Source organism: Cygnus atratus, chromosome 5 (genome assembly GCF_013377495.2).
Source record: "Cygnus atratus isolate AKBS03 ecotype Queensland, Australia chromosome 5, CAtr_DNAZoo_HiC_assembly, whole genome shotgun sequence".
Taxonomy (NCBI): Eukaryota; Metazoa; Chordata; class Aves; order Anseriformes; family Anatidae; genus Cygnus; species Cygnus atratus.
The window spans coordinates 51091797-51114886 of record NC_066366.1 but is presented as its reverse complement, the minus strand read 5'-3'; the positions used below and the strand labels follow the sequence as shown (position 1 = coordinate 51114886).

Here is a 23090-nt window from a genome sequence, read left to right as displayed (position 1 = left end):
TTTTAAAAAAGAAAAATGGGGAAAAAAGCAAAAATATTTTGTGCAAAACATACAAAACCTGAATAATCAATGATTGCAAAAGAAACTTTTATTGCTCTGATAAAATGGCTGCAACAGCTTGCACACACAAGAAACTATACTAAAATGGAGATTACGTCAAATAACATTAAATTTTTCCTATTTTTTCCTAGTTTTGAAATTAAAAAATGTAGTAGGGACACATACTAGCAGTGTCTTGAGCAGAAACTGAGTTGTCTGCAGCCCATTTTTAACTTCTAAAAATAACTTTGCAGTGCCCTTTTAAGCATTTTCAAACTTAACCTTCAGGGTACAACATAAAAGCCATCCAAATGTTTTAAAGCTTTTATCATGCAAAAAGTATAGAAACAAAACACAGACACATTATGAAGGTCATCAGTCTCTTTTAATGGGGGAACTGTATATTTCAATTTTTTTAGATTAGTACATAACCAACCACCCAACACAGAAACAACTGTAAAATATATTTGATCTTGAGTCAAGAAAAATGGGTCTCCAATTTCAACTGAGGGCAAAGAAGATGTAGTCCATATTTTAATAATTCAAATTTATTATAAAAATACAACTTTCAGCAAGTCAATATACATTTAACAAGCTTCTGCCCCACAAGCATATTACTAGAAACCCTAAAAATGTGTTGTGAACTTCAGTATTCCCCTTATTGTAGAAACATTACAAAATTAGAGAAGCTAGATGTGAAAGTGTATTAATATGAGCCAAAAGCCTTAAGCTTTAATGAAAAAAGTCTAGTAGTAACTAGTACATCTGGCAGTTAGTCAACACAATTGCAAAAATCTTTTATTATCAGAGTGAACTGTTGTCTGTATTGACAAAAGAAAACACAGTTTCAAGTATGTATTCATTTTACATATTGACCTCCAGAATTAGTTCTTTTAGTATCTTGTTTCCTGGGAGCCAAGACCCTTTTTTAGAATACTTACTGAAAGCATTAAGTAACTCTTCTGCTAGTCAAACCAGCTGATATATCTTCGTTTTTATTGGTAGCATACCAATCCTATAGTTAACTAGTGAAATTCTAAATATCTGGTCATGGACTAAGAGGCTTCTGAATTACACACTGAAGACAGAAAAGTTATTTGATTAAATTAGTCATTTTATAATAGAAAGAATAGTGCATTCACTCCTCCCTCCTCTATATAGTCTAACAAAACACTTTTTGGTAGTCATTCGTATGTATATTTAAGATCCTGTGCTACAGAGCATCATTAGATATTGTAACTGATAAAACTTAATATTCTGCCATGCCATAAAATACATACTTGTACTTTTGAAAGAAGTTTGGAGCTTCAAAAAGTTTGGACCACTCTGCCTTACTCAGCAAAATTTCATCTGTGATAGCAAGACCTAAATTATAAAAAAACATTTAATTTTTTTTTAAAAATCACAGTTTTATACCCAGATAAAAACAGTTTATTAACTTAGCAAATATTATTATAGATCATTTTCCCCCTTCAAACTAATTTATCAATAAGCTTGATATTCTCATCGGATCTTAAGTGGTTATTTATACAAATCTTTTTTTTTAACTCTGTAAAATACATTCAGAAATGTAATATTAACTGATCAGACTGATGAGTACAGACATTTTTCCTTTGTAGCGTACACAGCTCAATTTAATCTTACGTGTCTCAGTCCAAAGAAGGTTGTGATTTTTTCCTTACAGTACTTGAATAAACTCTTGCACAAGTGTTGCACAACAGTAGGGCAAAGAACCAATGAGAAGACGAGCCACTGCACTGTCTGCAAGAGCTACTGGGAGTCACCCTCTGCATCAAGTCTACTCCTTGCTTTGACTACATTGTCTTTTATCTACTATAATTATCCAAGTAGATTACTAAAATAAACTAGGCAATTCTGAGCAAGTATATTGTCTTATATTAAGACTATTAACTGCCATTAAGTGGGATTATTACATTTATCTTTTATGTGGCAGGACACAACCTAAAGCCACTAAAATAAACCTAAAAAACAAAAGACATTGGACTGTAATTATGAGTTTCAGAGCACAAGGCACTAATTAAGTACCCTCAGTTTCTAAAAGTGAAAGATAGATCTGTAGAAGTCCCTCCACAGAATTTAGAACTTTAAGCCACGTCGGCATAACAGACTAAATTCTGCCTCTCTCAAAAAGAATTCTCATGTTAAGAGGTTATTAAATATCCTTCCTCCCCCACCCCCAAGCATACTCACAATGGAACTGTTTTAAATCTTTTTGAATATATTTATATAGAGAGCATAAGATAATACTTACCTTGTTTAAATTCCTCAACCATGACCATCCGTGTGGAAACGGACACATTGTAGGTAGAGTTCTGCTGTGGGTATGCTGGTGTAATTATAGGCATAAGATGGTACCTATCACTGGGGTTTACCTACATATAACAACAGCCAATCAGTTTTCTTCAAGCATACACATGAGTTAACAAATTTGGATTTCTCCCTTTGCTAAAATTGAGTCTTAAGTTCTAAGAGACCTTAATTTGTAGACCAAGCAAATTTACAGATAGTTCAGAGAAAGCTTAGAATACAAGGACAATGCTTTCACACAGGTGATGTGGGAGGACCATAAGCTGTCAGCACATCAAGTCAAGAAATACGAACTGAACAGAACCACTTCTCTCTCTTTAGTAGAAACTAGCTTGTGATCATGTCAAAACATGGAAACCACATTACCACACGAGCACCTTCAGAGGAATGACTCTCTTCAGACTTTGTGAAAAATATTCTATACTTTATTTCTTTAAGACTATGGAAAATAAAGAGCCAGCCTAAAAAGAGAGGCTCTAGGCATCCTGAGAGAAGCAACGCTTGCATTAATATATTTTATTAAACAGCACATGGGAAACAAAAAAAAAAGGGGGGACAACACACACATAAAATACATTTAAAGTAGTGTTAGGGTAGTAATCTTGTAGATGGCAAATTAAAGATGAAGCCCCATTGATGACTTGTCCCACTTTAACTATACAGACAGTTCTGTAACATCACACACTGACCTCAAACCCAGCAATAACAGTTCGACTTAGGAACAGTTTTTCATCTTTGTCTCACATTATTTAAATGTGGACTTCTCTCAACCAGAAAAACAAGATGGAAAGGACTAAAGATCATACGCAACTCAACCTCTGGTGCTTACACTATTTCCCCCAAAAAGATAAGTTGAACACCAATTATTGCAAAATTGGTAAAACAGCACTAAATACCTCCACACTATTGCCCAACTGAAACGTCAAAATATGAACTGTATGTCTGTAGCAAGATATTTCTTTGACTACCTGAAGGATATTAATATACAATGTCCTTAATATAGGTGCTATAATGATAGAGATGAATATTATAAATAGCATAAAAAACAGCTGAAGACTTCAAGTTACCATCTTCTTGGGTCCAAGATGAAAAAGGCATTACAGTAATTACGTAGAAGTGAACCTATCCAACTGTGACTGTTGCACTTAAGTTAATTCAGTATACTTGCAAAAGTAATACGTTTTAACTATGACAGCAAACGGCTTTAAGATAAGCAACTTTTTAAAAATGCATTGCTGTAAGGCATGTATCTAGTTACGCTGAATACTTAAGATCACCTATTGAAGAAGTTGAATTAAAAAGTACACTGTTCAGCAAGTGTGCTTCAAGTGGTCAGTTTACAAAATTAAGCTTTTTTCCACACTCAGGAGAATTAGAGGTTACTACAAAGATGACATAATACCAAAATATTAATAAACTAAAATGAAGTTCACCTAGTATTCTTTAAGCAACTGAATTTACTGTACATGTGACTTATAGGGGAAAAAATAATACACTAACCCTTGGGTCCCATACAGGCAAATTAAGATTGCATTCTTCTGGCTGTTTCAATAGCACTGGATTTGGCCATTCCCTGTTCAAAAAGATTGTAGCACTGAATAAGACTACTGGATACAACCATGTATGTTCAAACAACAATATTTTTTGAATGTGACCCTTCTTAACTCTGTTCTCAAGGTAAAGCATCATTTCCTCAAGACTAAGCTGGTCTAACTATAGTTCTTTAAATAACCTGTAGTGCTGAAGTACAACACAGCTGTAGTTAGCTTCTCTAGGGCATCAGAGCAATGAATTTTCTTTTGTCGTGGAGCTTTGCAATCAGTGGCTTAGGTAACTAACATCAGCTCCTATAAATTCCTATAGGACACCTAAAGAAATTCCACAAAGACTGACACTGGGTCCATTTTCATGCAAGCCATTTCATGTACAAACTACAAGAAGAGCTAGCATGATCACAGTGTTTTAGAAACATTACAAAGAGTTCAGAATAAAATAGGAAAGCAATTTCCAATCCAGATTGGGAAAAAAATAAACCATGCTGAATGAAACACTAAAACCAACAAAAAAGGTAATACTTTTGTTCTCTACTGCCATGAATTAAGCCACCTTTCTTATGAAGAGCAGAAGTCAATTCATCTGTTGGTATTAGTACATTAATGCTTCCAATGTAACCAGTTTCTCTACATCAGCTTAGCATGGCAAGGTTATTACTCAATGCTAGGACTCTCAAAAAGGCTATAAAACCTATGAATCCTAAATAGTGAAACTGCGGAAATTATCTTCACAGTAAAAAGAAAAAAACACTGTACTTGAAATAAAGCCATGACGTGGTACAATGATTCTAAAAATCTATCCATGTCTCGTGAAGTCTCATGAGGAATACATGCCTAAACCGGCTGCTGATACACCTCCTTTCTCCAGCATTCCAGTATGTGAACGTTAAAAGACTACGTATTTTTGGGTGCCTGTTCTTATTTAGAACTATATAAGGATCTTATCTGGGAGAGCAATGTTGTGTCACAACAAATAATTAAAAAAATAATTTAAAACTAAGAATTTTTGTTTTGGATACTTTAAGAACAAGACATGTTGGATGACTTTTATTGAAAAACCCAAACTAGCAACTTTCTGGCAGCAAGAACAACGCTTATAACTATCAACTTAATCTGGTAACAGCTGAAAAAGGTACCATAAAAACAGGACTAAAATTTAGTGTCTACAAAACAATTTTATTTTAGTGGAATCTAAATTTAAAAAAACATACCATTTAGAAAATACCAAGAAAAATTTATGTACAAGAGTTGATGCTATTGCATTTGGATAAAGCTGGCAAGTTCTTGCTACTAGCATAGCCCAGGAAACACCGCCAAGGAAACCTAGTATATTGGAATAGATGTTGTGGCCTGTGAATCAAGAAGGAAAGAGACAAAAGGAGAGAGTTATCAGCAACCATAAGAGTAAATGAAAACTTCGCAAATTTTGGAATAAAACTGCTTACGTTTTGCCCACAGTTTGATAGCTCTCAGTGTTAACCTGAAGTTGTCAATGTTTGGTACTAGATGCAGAATTTCATCGGTTACCCGGCAACCTGCCAAAAGAAAGAATCTGTCACATTGGCTGTCTCAAGGGTTTTTTGCTGGTTTATCCTCTCCCACCTTCAAAGCTATCAAACTTTAGATCAGCATACTGGAAGCTTTCTTATTTGGTATTTTGATCACTGTTGTTTTGAATCCTAAAACATATTGTCATTTCATCTTTTTGTCCCCCCCGTCTTGTTTTACATCAGCACAGAAATCCTGGAAGTTTTAAGTCAAAGCTTTGCTCAAGTGTATGAAAACTGGCTAAAGGGGACAGTTGTTAGACCTAAATTGTATCGACTTTGACAGAACATTTTCAAGCTTAAGAATAACATTGTAGGTGACTATATTACCTGCTTGATTTAGTTATTCTTTTAAACCAAGAATAAATAGCTGTTAACAGTTAATAAATAGTCACAGAGAGCTGACTGCAAGAAAATACTCTTATCTAGGAATAGGAGTTCCTCGCAAAGTGAGAAGGCAAACATGAATTCTAGAGACTGCACAAAGATGAATTTCACAAAACAACAGGAGTTGCTGTTATCTTACCACCCAGTTGCCAAGTATGTACAGTTTTCATTTACTTGAGATTATCAAGTTTTCAACTTTGTACAGAAACCAGAGATATATAACATGGGTTCCTCTCCTCTCCCCAGCAAGCTGCACATAGACTGGAGCCCCTACCCATGCCCTTAAAAATAGGGATTTTTAAGCTACTAGAGATCCGACCTCAAGTTGACAGTATTTTGAATCCCCCGATTAATTCTGTATCCTCAAAGCAATTCTGTACACATTTATGCATACTAAAATATATACAAATTTTATAACAGTTAGTTTATAACAAAATTTATATCAATTTTCTTTCTTTATAGAAATATATAGTGCTCCACACTAAAACCTTGCGGTCCCATTAGTCTCTACAGAACACTATTTATTACCCAATTAAAAGGAAGGCTTTATAAAAATCTGTCCATACAAACAACTCTCCTGTCCAAAAGGATAGAAACTCCAACACGGAGTCACAGTATTTTCAGTCAAGTCCACATCTCAACTACTACATAAAATGATCTAGGATACTTATTAAAAGATTTGTCAAAATTTATACACAAATACATACCATTAAGACTTCGTATGCATCTAATGTCTAAATTTTTAAGTAGGCTATCATCTCGGAGGTCTAAGTCCTCAGGAATAGTTTGCAGCGCTAATCTTGCGAACAAAATATCAATCTTTAAAAAAAAGAAATAAAACATTAGATAATTCATTTTTCTTCTGTAGAGTTAGCTTTGTGATCCATTTTCATCAAGTTTACTAGCAGTAAGAACAGTACACTTTCTAGTACAACTAATCTATTTAAATAATACACATGAACACCACTCACAGATGTTAAAGATTCACTTTCAGATGCTTCATTTATCTTATGGCTCCTTTTCCAAGCTGATAAAATACATATTAAGATCAATACAGAACCAGCACATAAAACCTATGCCCATTGTTAATGTAAATAAAAATCTTTTAGGAATAAGCATCACTTCTAGCTCAGGAATGCAAAAAAAAAACCCCAGAACTTAAATGCATATATTACTACTAGCATCAGCAGAAAAATCTGTAATGTATCTGACAGGATCACCACATAACTAAAACCTTTTTTCCTGAGATCTAAGATTTTCTTTACAGAAGAGAATAACTCCTGGTATTTTTTGCCTGGATTATGAAAAAAAAAAAAAATCTTCCAATACAAACATCAGAAACTGTGGCCTAACAACACTTGCATATAAAAAGAATCCTTATCATAAATTTGTTCAAGACAAAAGAACTATTTAATGCACTGTCAGCAATATGGATTAAGTCTTGAGTCATAAACCTAAGCCATCACAGCCCATCGTTTACGAATTACTACAACGGACCAAAATACTACTAAGTCTTATAGGAGATAATCCTTTCATTCCCCTATTTTAGCTTGTATTTTGAATTTCAGGGAGAGAGGGAAAACAAGCGAACACTGGATTGAATGTAAACAATTAAAAAACATGCAAATAACAGACATACCAAAGAACGCCTATAACAACTTTCAGTATTTATTATGAATAACTAAGCTATGTAAACAGAAAACAAATTCTCCAGAAAAACGTTCCTAATATACAACATAAACCTAGTACATAGACAGTAATAAAGTAGCTGACAAATTAAAAGTCACAGGCTACGTTACTGCATGCTATCACGTATCTCTGTGCATCTCTCTAATTTGAGAGTAAGTACATCTCTCTGGCTAAGTGTTAACTTACACAAACGTCAGTGAAAATACAAATAAGCAGGAATGATCGGGGTGAGGGAGGTGGTTCATCATCTTCCTGAGACTCAGAAATTACCAATACCCTAAGGATCATTATAACTGCAAGGCTGAGATCCAACTGAGACTGGGAGAGAAGGAGCTCTTGCACACAATACTACACCTAAGTATGGCTACTCTTCAAATTGTCTGTATCAGATAGCTAGCACAGGACTTCCTTCCCACTGGGAAGTCCCCTTCGTATACCCACCAGCTAGTGGTTAATATAATCCAGGTATGAGTCTGAGAAAACGTGTATATGAACAGTTCATGGTTGTTTTTTTGTTTTTTTTTTTTTTTTTTGTCTTGTCACCAAGAAAAGATGACAGGTTGACTATAAGATGGTCTGAAAAAGATTTATGGAGTACCTTTTGAAAGAAATGTTCCTGTTTTCTTAGCAACTTGCCCCAAAATAGTGAAAATGTTAAGCATGATGATCACTCAAGAGCAAACAAAACCATCAGGCTACAGACAAACTGGACAGAAACAATTTTGTTCACATGTTAATAAAAGCATCAAGAAATAGGGTGAAGTGGCTACCTAACTTCCCTTCAGCGGTATGTTTTTGAGATCCTCCTACAGTATGACATATTAAAACAAATCTGAATTTAAGGTTTGGCAGTTAATCATTAATAGCCAAAAAATTACTGAAGCCACATTATGTATGAATGTAATTTCTATTAAATATTAAGTCTTCAATAGTGCTAATGCGGTACTCTACAGGTCAGTAAACTCATCAACACAAGAGGGTAAAAGAAAGAATAGGGAGATGTTCATGCAGCTTTAAGCAGATCAAGAAAGAGACTTATTTTAGTCTCAAAGTCTCACTTTAAATACACAACCAAGGACTGCTGTCGATCACCTGAATGTGAATTTAGGATTGTCACTTTAATAGTATTTGTATTCATGAATATTAATTATGGAAATCCTGAAATCTTTGTTTTAACCATATTCTAACAAAATAAAATAAAACATAAGAAGATCTTTACCTCTATTCCATCAAAACAAAGTTTAATAACTGGGACAAAAGCTTCTTCAACAGCCTGGGGAAAAAAAGTATTTTATTTTCAGTACAGAGAAGAACATTTACAAGCAATAGACAGGAGATCTGAACAATCATGACGAAACACTATTTATACACATGCTTTTCCTCCACTTTCAGTTTGATTTGTCAGCTGTCCTTCTCCACCAATGAGGATTTACGCAGTAAACACCGATCTACTATGTACTATAGCTGCCTAGATATTAATTATAACCCGAACTCATACCAGCCAGCTCTGATGGTGTTACCTCAAGACCAAACTTTTTTCCTCACTACACTGGTAAGACTCTTTTTCCACCCCACAGCATCTCTACATATTCTAAAGCTAACCTATGGGAATTCTTATTCTAACAGGCATCTTATTTCTATTGTTTCTGCTGTCAGTATTTTACAAGAAATGACAAGGAGACAACCATATTCACCTGATAAACAAGCATCTTTTCTTGCAGTCATTAACACAGTTTAGTTGAACAGACAGTATGCATGATGAAACTATAGACCTTGGTAACTATTCTGTAACCAGCTAGGAATATCACCTTCCCAAACTGAGCACCTGAACTAGATGCAGATCTGCAGAGCACTGCTTTCGTAAAATCAAAGAACATTGCTTACTTCCCAATAACAACCATTAGGAACTTCCAGAGGCTAACACAATTCTAAGAGAACATTCCAGTTCTTAAAAGGAGAAGACAACTCCACTCTCCATACAATCTTAGTCTACTAGTTGGCAGGATAGATCCTAAAGATTTAAAGTTCGTAAGTCTCTTAGACTCACTCACTAGAGCAACCATTATTAAAGTCAAGGTTCCATGAAGAAAACTTTCTAAGACCTAGCTGGACTGATTTCAAGTGTTAAGACTCCGACCTAAAAGTTATTGACATCAATGCAGAGCCACACTGAATAGCAAACGTGTTCTGATCTCCCTTGCTGCTAAGTCAACTACATTAGATTGAATCATCATTAAGAGTTTATACCAAAGCTAATAGGAAATCTGAAAGACAGAATCCTCTTGATTATAGCATGTGGATTTAAAGATTACTAAAAAAGTGTTCAGATAATAAAACATTCAGAACAGTAGTTTCAGTGCACATAGTATTACCACCAGATATTTACACTAGACAGAGTTACTATGGGATGCATAGAGACAAATAATGCTGCAGAGGCACTTCAATTTATTTTAGGACAGAGCAGGGCTAAACCAAAAAATGTTTAATATTTGCAAGCAATTATCTTCATCTAAGAAGAACAAATTCCAGATGAGAAATTTTATTCTAAATTAACACTACTAAGATTAAAACTGACCCACGGAGGCTTGTCATTCATGAACATGAGAAAAAATCTTCATCTTTCCACGTGATGAAAAACTTGCACAAGTAGCTTAAAAAATGTAACCTCCAGGTTCAAATGCACAGCTGACAGCCAATATAGATCTGGTTAGTATCAATCACAGTGGTGATTTATATAAGGATGAAATTATAAAGTGTATTGTGCTACTGTTTTTAAAGACTTCAACAAAAGTTAGCCTGAAAGGGATCGGGACCAAACACATTTACACCTGCCTCCTGCTACAGAGTACAAACAGAAATTTTACAACACTAATGCAGTGCTAGCAGATTATTCTGTGATCCAGATTTTCAAACAATTGTATCTAGTAATGGGGAACAGAGAAAATTTGGAAGAATCTCTATTTATTTCAACTGGTTTTGTTACAAGTTAACTAAAAATCCACTGCAAGCCTTAACAGCAAAGTTACTTATTTCAGGAATCATCTTGCACTTCTAACTTCTCAGCATCCTCACTTCAGGTGGTTGTATCAGGCAGTTCACATACCCTCAAATCTTTTACTTCTTCTTGTTGTTTCAGTTTTTCATAAAATGATGTGAAAAAATCACTTCTTTCAACATGTCTTGGTGCAACACACAGGGCATCAATATCAGCACCTGAAAGCGTTTATTAACACAAGCAGGTTACTCACACTTTACACACACAAAATGCCATCAATAGCCAGAATTTTTAAGTATTTATTTTTTAAACCAAACAGAACATTTCATTTCTTTTCCTGTAGCAGCTCCCAAAGAAAAGACACTAAGTGAAAACAAATTAAAGAAAAAATGCTCGTGCCATTAAACACACTGGATGTATGCATACATCCTTCAATTTTACATTTGTAGTAACTTTCAAAGAACAAACCACAAGAAGCCAAGTATACAACTTTTTTTTTAAATAACTTCCAACTTTCTTGTCTGCTTCCCACCCCCAACAAGAACCAATTTATTTTATTTAGAATGAAGACTAGAGATGGCTGACAAAATTCTACCACCACCTCAAAAATACAGTAATTTTTGTTACTTAAACATGACATTTAGAGATATTAGCTCTGACACGACATTTTTTTTTATAATAAAAGTAAATTTTACCTTTTGTATGAACCCCTAATCTATAGGATCCAAATGTAAAAATTTTTCCTCCAACATTTTCTATTACAGACTGTGGAAGATTCTAGATGGAGCAAATAAAATTGGTTATTTTCATCTTAGCAGATTATAATGACACACACAACTTATTATAAAATAAAAGGAAAGATATTCCATAAAATTTATGTTGTTAGAGATTAACACAGTTTTGAGTAGCAATTCACTCCTTACATATACTGTTTCTGATTAATAGCTTTCAAGGTGCAATTACTACTGAAATAATCTTACTAAAGACAGAAGTACTTTTGCCATTTGGGAACTATCATCACTTCAATCTCAGTAACTTCGAGTAGTTCTACACTTTAGGAGCAGCAGCTTTAAGATATGGATATTGAACACATTCTTCTTAACACTCACACACTTTATGCTGACTTCGAAACTGATGATAGATTCTAATTTGGAGCAGCAGAAACATACTATGTTCTGTATCAATGTTTATTAAATTACTCTCAGAGTCATCTGTAAGATCCTACATTCTTTTTAAAAAGTTGTTTTGAGGAGAGCTGTTTATTTTGCGATAAAATTATCTAGTTATATTTACTAGCACAAAGATACTTAAGTTCCTGGGTTTGCACCTTTAAAGAACTCTTGTCGTCATAGCACTGTGGCCAGAGACAGTTAGCATTTCAGAACAGGAAGTCTAAACTGGTTAAAAAAACGGAAAGGCAAGGGAAAGACTAACCCGGCTTGGTTTCAGTGAAACTTAAACAAAATGTACTATAATCATTATTTCAGTAAAAGAAAATAGCATTACAGGACAAGAACTTCTAAAATTGACATTAAAGAAAAAAGGCCAAGTATCATAAATTTGCAATAAATTCATTTTAAGATCTAGGATTGCTTCACAAAAGCAAGCCACATAAGCATATAATTGACATAGTAGTACACAAATTTTGACAAAGTTGAGTTGTACTACCTAGGTCAGGAGGGAACAACTGAAAATTACTGTTACAACTACCATTAACTTTTGTGCTATTTTCTCTCTCCTCAAAGTTTCTCTTTGACAAAGATTTACTTTAAAGTTACAATGTTGTTTGGAACCAAAAGGTTGTACTTGTTTTCCTAATTTGATCTCCAAACCTATGATTCATCACATTCACACCAGGAACATGTACTGAATTTATTTTCCTACAGCAATCTTAATCTGAGCAATTTCATGTAAAATACATCCATACCTTGCTTTCACTGATTTCCCGTATCCACTCCTTTACCAGGTTATTTAATTTTCCCAAAATTAGAATCCTATTGATAAAACAGCAAAATCACGAACCATGAACTTAAGAGCAAACTAACATTATTTTTAAGACACTGATCATTATTACACAATGAATCAGCTAGAACAACATTGTAGATCTAATTAGAGATCTTGTCTCAATAAACACACTGAAATAAAGTCACTCACAACATTCAGACTATTTTTTCCTCTTCAAAGGCATTAAAGAAATTTAAGCTGAGAAGAAATGAAAGCATGCAAGGCCTACACACGCTTTAGGTAAATGGCTTCTACTCACATTCAAAACAAAAACTTAACTGAGTAAACACATGAAACTGAAAGAACAGTAAGCAGCAGTACTGACAGCAAAAAGCTCTAGAAAGCTTAAAAATAACAAAAATCAAGAGCAAGGGCCACTAAAACAAACACTTTTTTAAAAATGGCAAGCCAGACTCCTAAAATTAAAGGCTATTTTAATGCCTATGTTCTGAGGTACTCCTCTTAAGGGGAGAAGCTAAATATGTCACCAAGCTTTTAAAAAAAGCACCTGAAAGAACACAAACATGCTTGGGGTTCAGTAGTTAACTGCATGAATGCAGAGGTATGAGAGAACCACTCGTAGAGCATTTACTCACCTGCGTTGCAGTTCTTCTTCCTCTTCAAATACACCATAGGGTTTTAGGGTTTCGATTAATTTCTGGGTAAGCATGCAGTCAAACTCCTTGGGGGCAGCTAAACTGATAGGTGAGGTAATGCCATAATGCTTCTGTAGTTGCTGTGTTTGTGATCCCTGGGTTGTAACGGGACTAATAAAGGCAATTAGACAAACGTTACTGACAGGAACAAATAAATTTATTCTCATCCAAGTAGCAAACAAGACACATAATAAAGGGGGAAAAAAAGTTAAGCCTACTGTTAGCAGCCACATCCCAGACCAATCTGTGTTAAATAGGTGTTATTAAGGACGGTGTTATTTTTCTCCAACTCTGAATATTGATTGCAGGGTCACAAGTTGCTATGAAACATGATCCATATCAGCTGACTTCACACAGCAAATATTCACCTAAGGAGGCTCTAACGTATTTTGAGCAAGAGCATCATACTAGAAGTACTAGAAGAAGCTAGCTTTAAGCTGACTTCTCGTCTGGCTACCATTACAGGATGATTTAGAGGAATTTATGACGTCTCAATTTTTTTTTTTTTTTTTTTACAAGATACAGCCTCAATTCATTGAATCATTGTGTGTTTTGGGTTGGAAGGGACCTTTAAAGACCATATTTTCAAGTTACAAAAGCAGTTATGAGCCAAACCTCAAGCAGAAAGGCAGCACTCTCAATTCAACTCCTCATATTTCAAGGTTGTGAGAGGACAAGAGCAAGGAGAAGAGCTTCAAAAGAAACACAGAAGTGAAGGTGTCATCTTGCTGTAAAATCTAGGAACAGCTTTCCTAGATCAGCATCCTGGACACACAAACAGCCATGCAGTTTTTCATAACGGCTATAGATTTGTTTGTGACGATCACAGTTAAACGCAGCCTTATATTCAGAGCAGTTGGAGCTTTAAGGCTAGTAATTCTGAATATTTCAAAATGGAACTCGCTTCTCTGAAACATCAGTGTTTAGATTCTGATTATTACATTCTACACTCACATAGTTAAAACTTTTTGAACCGATAGTCATAGAATCATAAAGGTCTGAAAAGACCTCCACGATCATCTGGTCCAACCAGCCCCCTACCACCAGCATCACCCACTAAACCATATCCCTAAGCACCATGTCAAAATACTTGAAAAAACAGCTGTTTAAAAACTATTCTTAGTATTACAGAAATAATCTTATCATCTAATAGCCAAATTTTAACTGTAAGAACACTCAGAAGTCTTCCTGTTTATATACTTCAGATGTAGAATACACTACTTAAATCTGTATTAAAATAGCTCCAAAGGTTACTTGCAGCATTGAATACTAGTTTTATATTGATATATTGACAACTTTCCTCTAAATTATATATATTATTCCCCCACCTGCTACTCTTGAAAGTAACAAACCACCGTTTAAGTCTACTGAAAAGAACTTTCTCAGTAAAAGAATATGAAACAGACTTGTTTCTTAATCAGTTCTTAGGAGACCAATGTTATAACCCCTCCAAAATACATCACAAGAAACATAACCATTATATCAACCGCTATTAAAAAGCCTTTCCAACAACTAAAGCACTACCTTCAAGTTAAAGTAATGCTTGTGTGTTACATCTCCAGTAGCTGTTATGCTCTTGCTACACAAGCTCACTCTCAACAGTATAAAGCTTGCATTTAATATCAAATGTACAAGTTAACACTGTAATAGTTTTAATTCAGATTAGACATTTGATACATTTTTCCCCAAATTCAATTGTTCGTTCTACTCAGGTAAAAGCTGTAGTATCTATCAATTTGGTCTCCTTCAATTTTCACGAAGCCTAAAAAGATTGCTCTGTGTCAGCAATGCAGGCTGACCACTTCTGTCAAAGCCTTATCTTCAGCAAACATCCCATTCCCCTGTACATTACTGTATTATCGGTCCTTTATACCTACACAGAAGGACTATTTCTATCACACTACAATTTGTTTCAGCCTAATTAGAGCACGACTTCATTTTCACTTCCATAATAATCTACAGTCATCATCTGCTTAGGAACTAATAAAATTAACCAAAATCAACAAAAAGTAAGGTGTTTTTCCACAAGTTAAACTCACTTAAAAATTATTTTGAGTTTTAGTATTTGATTTCAAACAAATGATCATTTACAACAAGTTTCTCACCAAGCAGGTCCTAGCATGATTGGCCCAGTACAACTGTCTGTTAGTAAAAGAATAAAAAGGCAAAGCAGGAAAAAAATCCTAGAAACTGTATGTAAGTCAAATCCCAAGTAATCATGTCCGAGAACATTATTTGACATGGCTTTCTTCAGCTAAGAGGCTTTAATCACCAAGCGAAGAACTTAGTAGCAGCTGAACGAATCATATAGACCTTACGACTTTGTGTGAAGCATTTTTGAAAAAAGATGTTAAGATGAATTACATAAAAGAGTAAACATAGTAAGGACAAGGGAAGCCACTACAAATTTCTCTCTTTTTCAAAAGAATCCTTTTAGGGATGTCAACACAAACAGTACCTTCAGCCACTAAGTTGCTACAAAAAAAAAGCAGCCATGAAACAAAAGTTTTCAATACATAAACATCCCTTGCATGCTATGAATATTTTTTAGTTATATCACAAAGCAGTTAGGTAAATTTGAACTACAATTTCACCCCTCTTTTGTCAACCGTTTATTTGAAAAAAAAAAATCAACTGCAACATTGGAAAACTATTTTTTTTATGTTTGTAAACCAGTAAGCTAAAGCAATAATATTTTAGTTTTATTTGCATAACTATTCCCTGATAGACTCACATGTCACCCATCCATAACTGCATCTAATTTAACAGATACTAGACTTTATTGAAGAGGCTGACAAAACCTAGCCTAGCAAAAACCGTTTCTAGATTAAAAAAAACTCAGAACTCGACATCACTCAACATCACTCTGATACTGAACCAAGAAAGCAGATTCCTGAAATCACTAATGCTATTTACACCCACCAAAGTTAAGGCTATTTTACCTTTTCCTAAACATACCAAATGCTACCAGGAACGTGCCTTTTAAAAAAAAAAAAAAGTTACAGAAGAAATGGTAACAGACTTAGAAAGTCTGTATTAAAATCATTTCAGGATCCAGTAAGCTAAGCAGTCCTATGCAACCTATATTCACCCATTTAAACAGCAGCAAATGTTCAGAATTACAACAAAAACATTTAGAGGCATAGCCTCTCATGAAACCAAGAAATTTCAAATACAGCATTTTGCTAGTGGCTTTATAAATGAAGAACAAATTGTAATTAAAATTAGAAAAAAGCAGTTGATTCTAATGTCTGTTTTTCAATGTTGCATTTACATGTTACATAGCCAAAAAACGCTAGTAGTCTTAGACTTACTTGAAAAAACAAACACGAAGATTATTCTAATATCTTCCCCCTTGAAAAGACAGAAGTACCTTCCAGTTTTCACCTGTGCCGTGTCATGAAGTATCACTTTCAGAATCTCTTGGTTTAAACTACTGAATTAACTCAGAAGGAAAGGACAGGTAAGCATCACTGCTATCCTCCTAGCGGAGAGGATTAGGGAAGTTAAGTCCCTCGGATGGGGGTGGGAACGCTAGTCGAATCTGCTAGTCATGGAAGTTAAGCATTAACAAAAAGCAGAGTACTGAAACACAACAGAAAGTCCCATCCCAACTACTCAGTCCTAACAAAAGCTGGGTAGATTAGGTAGACCTTGTCAGTGTCTGCAAGACAACTCAAACCATGCTTAGGGCTGCGCTCATTTTAAGGAGACAAAACTTTTAAGATCATCGAGAAGAGCAATATACAGTTAGTTTGAGGCTTTGTGTCTAGTTAACCCCATATACACACACACAAAGACCTTGCTTCTGCATTACTATAAATGTAAACTAGCTGCCAAGAGCACAATACAAAACAAAGTTGTAGAAAAGGTCGTTAAGAAGTTAAATTTAGCACGCTATTGTTCTTGCTTTGTTTTGACCTGAATGTTTGAAGAGTGCCCGCTCTTCAGACAGATTAAACATCCGCAAGCTCAAGCTCTGACAACAGCTACAGTGGTTTTAAAGTGCTGTGATGCAACACCTCATAGTCAAACATGAATTAGTTTCAAACTCTCAGTGAAATGTACCTGTGATGCGTTTTCTTCCCCACTAACTGCCCTCACACACACAGTTATAATATAGTCTCTACTAAGTTTACAGCAGCATACCTAAAAGGCTTCTTTTTTTTTTTTTCCCCTTCAGAACCCAAAGCTTTGGTGGGTTGAATCTTCGTATGTAGTTACCGATAACTACTGAATTAAAAGGAACAGATCCTGGTAATATGGCCACTGCTAAAGCCACTGTACAACAGAACGAAGGAGTGGAATGAAAAATAAGGGTGTAAGAGGCTTTATATCTTTTGAAAGATCAGGTGACACCATGAAAACACATCCATGTTACCTGAAAATAGAGCAGACAGGTGTGTGTATCTATACATACATAAAACACCGTATCACACATTAACTAAGAGGTCAGCATTTTTCACTACTATGCTATTACATCATCTCTAATAGAACCTTACTCCCTATACCCCAGAAGAAATAAGAATCACTAAACTTTTTCTAGCACGCTTCCCTCCCAAAACAAAAGAAAAAGATAGATTTAAATGAGGGTGTTTTCTGCATTTTATCTCAACTGCTGGAATAATCTTACCACCGCTTTCCTCAAGTTTGGGCAAACCGTGTTGTTTTTTTTTTAAGCACTTCTTCCTCTTCACCGCCAGTATTCTACCACATTTCTACTGGTAACACATTATCTGAATTAAGGCTGCATGCTTCTTACTGCAACGAGAACATAGCTGTGATCAGCATCACATTACCCAAACATCACTCTTGCAATTTGGAATCCTCCATGGAAATAAAAGGCAACAAGAACAACTGGAATCTTAAAAAACAATGCCTAATTTTTAACAAATTGTAACAGAACTGTGATCTATCCTGAAATAGACTTTAGTCACCCATGACTTAACTCATCTAAATGTGTGCTAAGTAAATCATTCACGCAAAAATCCCTTCCACTGCATATATTACTAAATCTAAGCTATGGATGGAGTTTGTCCAAACAGACACGTGCAGTAAGGCAGCACTGATGAAGACATTTAACAGCCTATGGTTTCTCTTTCTTAAAATAGTGTCAAGAGCCCACATGCTAACTTTAAACATTAACTTCAGTCAGGACCTCTGCCTCATTCAGCCTTTCCTCCAGATATAAATACACAACTTACAGAATCTCAGTGACGGTCCTCTCTATTTGCCTCTACTGACCACACCAGTAAAATGCAGTGGTGACACCTACACCAGATTTCTGGAGCAATACTGGCCATCCCACCATCTGGTCAAGCAACTGGAGCTAAATTCACAAAGCTCAAGCTCTGCTTGTGTTAGGTTTCAGAGTGTTCTGAGGGTTTTGTCTATTTTGAAGTCTTCTCCATCAAGGACTAACTGGTAATTTCAGATGAAAGTTTCTGGCTTAACGCTAATGTAATAATCGCTACACACAATTCCAGAAGTAAAGGAAAACTCTGAATGAAGTCTGCACAAATCAGTTACACGTGAACTTGCATTTAAGTTAAGACAGCTGCCCTTCCTGGGCAGGATTTTAACATCTAGCAAAAACAGCGTCTAAATTGCTGGTGTGGTATGTTAAGACACCTGAAACAGACCTGACCATGGGTTTTGGAGAAATGACGAGCAACATAACTATGGAAGAAGAGATGGCAACTATGGCAAAAGGAAGAGCATTCACATTCTGCTAACCTTTGACTCATTCCTAAATTCCCTCTGGCTCTTCTGTTTGGGACAGTCTTTGTACAGAAGAATAGTACAAACAGCATGTCCAGACACACACCCATCCACCGCATTCTTACTAACAACAATTTCAGAAGTTTCTCAAGCTTAAACAGAAGAAACTTTTACTGAACTCTGCAGGCAGCACTTGAACCAAAACCAAGATTTATTGCTGTTCTGGGAACAAAACACTCCAGAGGTAGTCATTTAAGAAATTCAGTAAGGTTGAATCAGAAGATAACAGGAAGTACCAAGCAAAGAACTACAAGTTGGATGAAACTTGTTTCATTGTTAAGAGGTGAAAATTGCCACCCAAGTGAAACTTGCCTCCAAGGTGAAATTTGCTCAGCCCAAAGCTGCTGGGTTTCCAGCAGGTCCCCAAGTGAGAACTCAGACTTTTTTGGAGTGACAGTAGAAGACTGAAAGCTATCACAAAACCACATATATTTGCCACGTTTCCCTCTCTACTACATCAAACTCATCTTCAGTAGAGGTTTTTACATTAATTTCTTCTTGATTAATAAAGCTATGACTGTCAATTATGGCAACTGTTCTTCTGAAGCAAGTCCAGTGCTCTGTAATTAGTAATAACTTAATTCCTTCCAAAATACAGCCTATAAAAATCTTCGCTTTGTTCAGAAACACACCATTTATCCAACCCCAATCACTGCAAATCATTTTAAATAGTCTCATACTTCTTCTGGCATAAAATTGACAGTCACTTAAGTCAGCAAAACAATGATTTTGCATGTATCTAACCCAAAGGTCAGCAAAAGAAAACATTTTCACTTCTGAAGATTTCTTGTAAGTTTGACTGCCTACAATAGACTGAGGGAAAAAAAAAATATCACTAATGACATTCCAAAACTGTTATATGGAAGTTACCAATACCACCAACACTTAAAACTTTCATAGCTCTTACAGCACTTCAGCATTCAGGTATCTGACTGCACTTTTTCACTTCTGGTTAAAAAAGTCTTTAGCAGAGATTTCAGCAGATGCAGAAGTTCAGCAGAGAAGCAAGTGCACTAACATCAGCAGTTTAACAAGAAACAGATTCCGACTGCTATTCTTCTGCTTGGAGGGTCAGAGAGGCCCCGGTTACATAAAGAGGCTGCACCATTCGTTCACAAAAGCATAGCTACCGCTTCACGGAGTCAGTAGCCTTTCTGCAGAAGACCTAGCCCTACCTGAAACACATAAATATCTCAGTGAGCTTCGTTCCTCCCTAGCAGCTTGGTTTAATAATGCTCAGGAACAAGTACTCTGTATCTAACAGTTCGATAAAATATCTCTCTACAACAGAAGAAATACTTGTTTTGTTTCCAAAAAGTTGTTTGTTTGTTTGTTTTTAATATAAAGTTAAAGAGTTTTTCTTGATGCACCTATCTCATCATGCAGATTAATGAGAACCATGATAAACACTCATGTAAGTTTCTGGTATATACTCAGTATTTTTATTAATCATGAACTTTTTTTTTTTTTATTAATCATGACTTTTCCAAAATGCCAGTTATCGGCATCACCAGAGCCTGAGTTTGCTTTCTTACTACTCAAGTGCCTTGTATATAAATAATTTGCTCGTTTTTACTGTTTTGTACCATACTGCTAAGAGAATATTTATACACAGACAGCTCAGCATGACCACTGTTGTACACTTCTTGAGAACTCTGAAAGCTTTTGAAGTACAGACTGATGACAGTTGCTGGTTGTGTGGGAGGTCAGTGCTGCCGAGGCCTGTCAATAACACACAGCACCCTACAAAAAAGAAGTTTAAAGGATGTCTTGAAAGATGTTTGCTTGCCACCCTGAAAGCATGGCAGTGATAACGTGACCAGGGTTGGTTGGTCTGCCCTTATTCGGAAGGTTATCGTCCAGAAGTATAAAAGCATCAAGCAGAAAAAGATCCTGGAAAGAATTATGCAGACAAGGAACTTCCTATGACCCCCCCCCGTTTTTTTTAAATACTCTAAACATCGAATACTCTTAAATCAAGTCAGAGGTATCTCTTCAGAAACTCTAGAATTAACATTACCAGCATTGCAACTTACTAGCATTACAGTGTTTGTTTTGAAGTCTTGGTTGAATAATATGAAGCCGGTTGTTCCACAAACATACAGATGACAAAACAAATGGAAAACCCAAGAAAGCTTCTGTTTTTCTAGCTAAAATAAACTTTTTGTATTAGTACAGTTGCTAAGTAATGTTTATGCTGAAAATAGTAATGCATCACTGCAGCTACAACTACACAATGTTATTTAAGGGTTTCTAGTTATCATAAACACCTACCTACTTTAAGAATAATAAGCAAATCGTCCCAAACTTTTCAAAGTTGAAGACCATTATTATGAAGAACACAATTTATTCATCAGAAGTAGCACAAACTTTGAATGCTGTTATGAAGCATTTGGAACTTATGAGACACAACAAAATAAACTACAAATGAAAGCTGACAGAATAAGCACCCTCCCATTTTCCTGGAGTCAAAAAAAAAAAAAAGCTAGCTTCAAAGTCCGTTTCTGGTAATTTTTCATTGCCATAATGAACATGTGCAAAACGTATTTATAAATACATTGCATTCTTGCTACAAAAGCCTTAGAAACTATTTGGCATAGCCATTTGCCCTACTACATTCACCTACTGTGTTGTTTTTGCCACAAACTCTTAAACTTGTCCCACATTATCTGCACTGCGACTAATACAGCAGTATTTTAGATTCAATAAAACAAGCACACCAGGCAAACTGGGCTATTCTTCACATGATGTCTGCGTATGTAAACCAACAGCGCATGTAGTAATTCCAAGTTCTTTGTATTTCTCTTTCAACGTCCCCATGCTGCCTTCTCCCTCCTCCCCCCAAAAAGCCTAAACATACCTTATTCGTAAAGCCTACTTAACCACTACCCATCGCTGGTTCCCTCGACTTATTGAGGTATGAACGAAATATTACCACCGTGGACTACGGAACTAAGGAGTTTTGTATAATCCACCCGGAGCCGTCAAAACGTCAGCGAGAAAAAATAAAAACAGGAAGAGGTGGGGGAAAGGAAACCGGCGCAGAAACCAGGCCGGGGTTGCATCTCCCTGCGTTCCCGCAGGCCGGCGGCAGGCCCCTGCCTTTGGGGGGCAGCCCCGGCGGCGGAGCGGCCGCTCGCAGGGGGCACGGCGGCTGGGCTGGGCGCTGCCGCCAAGGGGGCGCTGCCGGCCGGCGGCCTGGCGGCGAGGTGCCCGGGCGTTTCGGAGTCACCCGGCACCGGGGGGGGGGGTCGGCAAGGGCAGCGGGCTCGGCTGGGATCGCCTCACAGCCGGCGCCTGAGGAAAAGCGCTCGCATAGGGGAGGCTGTGCCGGCAGTTTTGGGAGAGAAAAATATATATATGTAATAAAGTAAGCTGCACGTTTGGCGGCCAGGGCTAACCGCGCGCCTTTTACTCTCTAATGGGCGCCCCGCAGCCGGCCCCGCCGTGAGGGGGCCGCCACAAGGCGGGGGCCGCCTCGGCACCCCCCCAGGTCCGGCACCAGCAGGAGGCTCGGGGGGGCCCCGGGGCCGCGCGGCCTCGCACTGCGGCACCGGAGGGGGCGGGAACGGGTAACGGGGGCCGCCGGGCAGGCTGAGGCGAGGCGCCCGGCCGGCGTCCGACTTACAACGGCATCGTCTCTCCGGCTCCTCCTCCTCCTCCTCCGCCGCCGCCGCCACCACCACCACCACCGCCGCGTCTTCCCCTTCTGCCTCCTCCTCCTGCTCCTCGTCCTCCCCCACCGCTGAGGCCGCCGCCGCCGCCGCCTGGGGGCCGCTCACTCGTCCCGCCGGGCAGCGGGAGCCGCGAGCATGGCAGGGCCGGGCCGCGGGCCGGCCGGGAGCACAGAGCCGCTGCTGGGCCCGGCCGCCGCCGCTTCACTTTCCTCTTCCCCTCCGGCCTTCTAACATGGCGCCCGGGCGCTACCACAGCGACGTTCTAGAACGGGGGGGGGCCCCACGCAGCGGCGCGGCCACCCCCGCACGCCGCGCACGCCGACTCGCCCGCGCCTGCGCAAACCGGCCGCGGCGCCGCAAAGCATGCCGGGAGATGTAGTTCTGCCGCGTGGCGGCGCGCGGGGGTTTGAAAACAAAGCGCTAACGGCTCTGAG

The 23090-nt window shown here is 37.3% G+C and overlaps 1 protein-coding gene across 2 annotated transcripts in view; it reads right to left on the bottom strand.

The window, feature by feature from the left end:
* The window catches only part of PAPOLA (poly(A) polymerase alpha), a 43169-nt gene extending 20222 nt beyond the window's left edge, over window positions 1–22947 (bottom strand). The window contains exons 1-12 of one of the 2 annotated variants that reach the window (XM_035539462.2): window positions 22608–22947; window positions 13139–13309; window positions 12466–12532; window positions 11234–11315; window positions 10647–10756; window positions 8763–8816; window positions 6562–6673; window positions 5366–5455; window positions 5132–5270; window positions 3868–3940; window positions 2312–2432; window positions 1320–1404 (exon numbers count right to left, since the gene is read on the bottom strand). In XM_035539462.2, the coding sequence (XP_035395355.1) occupies window positions 1320–1404; window positions 2312–2432; window positions 3868–3940; window positions 5132–5270; window positions 5366–5455; window positions 6562–6673; window positions 8763–8816; window positions 10647–10756; window positions 11234–11315; window positions 12466–12532; window positions 13139–13309; window positions 22608–22615 (1112 nt within the window). In that variant the 5' untranslated portion in view covers window positions 22616–22947. Of the gene's footprint in view, window positions 1–1319; window positions 1405–2311; window positions 2433–3867; window positions 3941–5131; window positions 5271–5365; window positions 5456–6561; window positions 6674–8762; window positions 8817–10646; window positions 10757–11233; window positions 11316–12465; window positions 12533–13138; window positions 13310–13813; window positions 15524–22607 lie in introns of those variants that run through there. The other variant, XM_035539464.2, reaches the window with a different exon arrangement.
* Between the last annotated feature and the right edge of the window lie 143 nt (window positions 22948–23090).